We start from the raw sequence: 3,243 nt of genomic DNA on the forward strand, positions 1-3,243 counted from the left end.
AAACACGGGTGGACAACGGCTCTGGGCACAGCCCAACACTCAGGCCAGTGCAATAGAAAAAGTTTATGAAACATATTTTGCAAGAAACATGGCTTTTAACACAAGTATTTTCAAAATCTAAATACAAGTGTCTAATAATCCCATAGTTCGAATGTCTGTGTCAGTAATTAAAGAGCAATTACTTATAACTTGTAGGTCCCCAGAGGTCTGTCTAAATTCAGAAAATGAACCCCAGATGGCCAAATGTACTTCCAAGTGTCAGATCAGTCATTGCAAATACAATGCCTGAGACTTCTGCTGTGCGTTTCTGGAGCCTGGAAAACAAGGACACTTTTGGTAGAAGAGGCCAAGAGGTGCTTAATTCTCCAGTTACTGCCTGAATTCATAGAATCATAGAAACATCGATTGGTTTGAGTTGGAAGGGACCTTAAAGACCAACTAGTTCCAACCCATCCCCATCCAACCTGGCCTTGAATTCAGAGCTGGTTCAGGTCTATGCAACACTGAAAGCATAAGAAAATTTTAACCAATAATGCATATACAAAATTTCCATCAAATAATTTTTGAATTATTTCAAGCTAATTGCTTTTCAGGTTCTTTCCCTCTCTCTGTCACAGAGATGAATTGGGCGATCTAAGAGAATGAGAAAAGTGGTAGGCAGAGGTGGAAAAGACCCATTCCCTGCAGTAGGAGCAATTTAATTTAAATTGTGTCTTCTTTAACCCTATTATATTTTTTCAAAAGTGATTTGATGTGATGAGGTTTGCAGATGTATCAGAGAAGACAACATTTGTTCCACAGCCCTTTACTGATGCACTGATCCCCTGAGTGGAGGTGGATGCACTTATTGTTGGCCTTTTTTCCCTGCATTTTCACATCCAGCACTGTAACCTTTGCTCTCTTGCTTCGATGCCAGCAGACAGAGAACATGGAAAAAGCTGAGAAGCTGCGGCCAGCTCAGTCCTTTCCTTTTCTGTGCCATTCTCCAAGGAGCAGTCTAGAGCGCAGAGCAGTTCTGAGAAAATCCATGTCCGTCTCTGAACTGGTTGCCAGGTGGGTGGTTAATCTACAGTTGCAGATCACCTCAGATCCAGGGGGTTGCAGGGTGGACTCTCCCACCTCCATAACAAACAAATCTCACTCAGATAAGGTCTTTCCCAACCACATCATCCCAGCATGTCAGGTCTCGAGCTAGAGGCAAGTACTTTTCTGCCATAAGTGCTCTTAGCTATTATATATTACTAATGTATCACCAAGTCTTGGAAGACAAGTCCTGATTTAAAAGCCAGATACACTCAACAAACTTCCCCAAATACAATGACACAGAAGAATTTGCCCTCGACCCCAAAGACTGGAACATGCCCAGACGGATAATTAAAGCTTTTAATCTTGATAGTCTGTGAGGTGCCACGAGGGAAACCAGCAAATGCTGGAGAGATGAGCTGATGAGGAGACAAAAGGGGTGTGAGCATATCATCCCTTCCTGGTTCCTCTCAGCTCTAACCAAAATGCTCCAGGGAGAGTCACATTTCAACCCAAGCCCTTTAAGGGCTAATTTCTCTTCTGGTTACAACCCATAACTGAGATCAGACCACAACACTGCCAAAAGCGAGACAAATAAGATTAGGAACAGAACCCAAAGTACATCTCCCTCAACATAAATGACAGAGCAGCTGTCAAGACTGTCTCTTGAACTTCCCCTTGGGACAGTTTAGTTCTGAATATCCCAAACTTGGTCAGTTTTCACTGTAAATAGTCATCTATCTGACAGGGCCTTTGGAAAAAGCTAAAAGTGCACTCCCCGCAGCAAGGAAGAGAAGGAAGGTGGTTTCTTCTGCAAAGGTCTTGCCCATCACTGGTGTTATATTAGGTCAGGTGCTGACTTGATAAATCCCTTTACATTAGGTTAAAGCTGAATAAATAAACAGCACATTGACCTTCTGGAAAGCCTGACTCCAGCTGCAAGGTGTGCATCAACAAAGTGCAACAATACACCAATTTCAGCCAATATAACCCCCCAGCACATCCTCCAGCACTGGGGAGATGGTGTTCTCCAGGGACACATCCCCATGGGGTTGGGAGGAGAGGATTCACGCTGGATCTAGCAGCACTGCATTGAACTAATCCATTAGACCTAAAACCAGTCCTCTTTGGGGGATTTTTCATCTCTCTCTCACTCTTTAAGATTTTCTGTGAAGTCTGTTGGGTTTGATAGCAGGGGGAAGGCAGAAAGAGCATGTCCACTATATGGAAAAATACATTCAGGCTAAAAAGGGATTAAGGTGTCAACTCTTGTCTTCCCTGCAGGTACCAGAGCATCCTGGACTGTGAAAGCAGCGCGTCTAAGCAAGAATACCCCAAGGTGAGAGTCAAAAGCTCAGACCAGGTGGGACAGAGCACATCCTAACAACATAGTACTCCAGTTCTTGGCAATTAGAGACAAACAAAAACCTAGCAATTTTTGCAGTATCTGTTGCTGTTCTGAGGACATCTCAGGGTAGGTCCAATCCAATTCCCTTTTAGTATGTACAGATGGACTGGCACATAGATGATGCTCCAGGATGGGATGAAAGCTTCATATGTAACATTCAGATTGCTCTGGAGTGAATAAATTGTAGGGGTAGAGCCTAATGAAAGACCACCAAGAGGTATAGGACCTGGCAGAGGGTTTAGCAATGGTTAGGAAGGGAGGGAAGGGTCCAGCCTGAGGCAAAGGCACAGAAAGTCGTTAAGGCACCCAGGCAGCTACACTGGGTTGACAGTTATGACTGTCAGGCATCTCTTCCCTCCAGCATCACCAGCTGGAAGCTTTCGGGGTTACCCTGTGTGTTTCAAATGACTCTAAGCACCTACCAAAGAAAACTGGGTGCAGAAATCACTTTCTTGGCACTTTTGACTCTACTGGGACTTAGAAATCAAGTTCACAAGTAGATTTTGCTCACAGCTGTGTTTAGATGTCTACATTTCAATATCTTAAACTGAATTATTCCCTAACTAGAAGCTGTGAATCCTGCTCTTACATCATGGCAAAGGTGCCCCTCCCACCTACCAGTGTCCTTTATATGATATTTTGATTGCAAACTCATTAGCACAAGGTGCAGTTCTTGGCTCTATATTTGCATGTTGGGTCCTGCTTTGTGATAAGGACCTCTTACACCCAGAATAACAATGATAAAATCGCACACAGGAAGCCAGATACTCTGGACTTCATTCAATTTCACTGCTGAAGACAGGGTTGATTCC

At 43.7% G+C, this 3,243-nt stretch overlaps 1 protein-coding gene across 2 annotated transcripts in view; it reads left to right on the forward strand.

Moving 5' to 3' along the window:
• Positions 1-928: 928 nt before the first annotated feature.
• Positions 929-3,243, forward strand: part of LOC104528240 (xin actin-binding repeat-containing protein 1) — a 34,264-nt gene continuing 31,949 nt past the window's right edge. For both annotated transcript variants that reach the window (XM_029086004.1, XM_029086005.1), the window contains exons 1-2: positions 929-1,053; positions 2,308-2,362. Coding sequence is in view for 1 of the 2 variants with exons in the window: in XM_029086005.1 (XP_028941838.1) it covers positions 929-1,053; positions 2,308-2,362 (180 nt within the window). In the remaining variant the exon portion in view is untranslated. The remainder of the gene's footprint in view (positions 1,054-2,307; positions 2,363-3,243) is intronic.

This window comes from Antrostomus carolinensis, unplaced genomic scaffold (assembly GCF_000700745.2).
Source record: "Antrostomus carolinensis isolate BGI_N321 unplaced genomic scaffold, ASM70074v2 scaffold15187, whole genome shotgun sequence".
NCBI classification, from domain to species: Eukaryota; Metazoa; Chordata; class Aves; order Caprimulgiformes; family Caprimulgidae; genus Antrostomus; species Antrostomus carolinensis.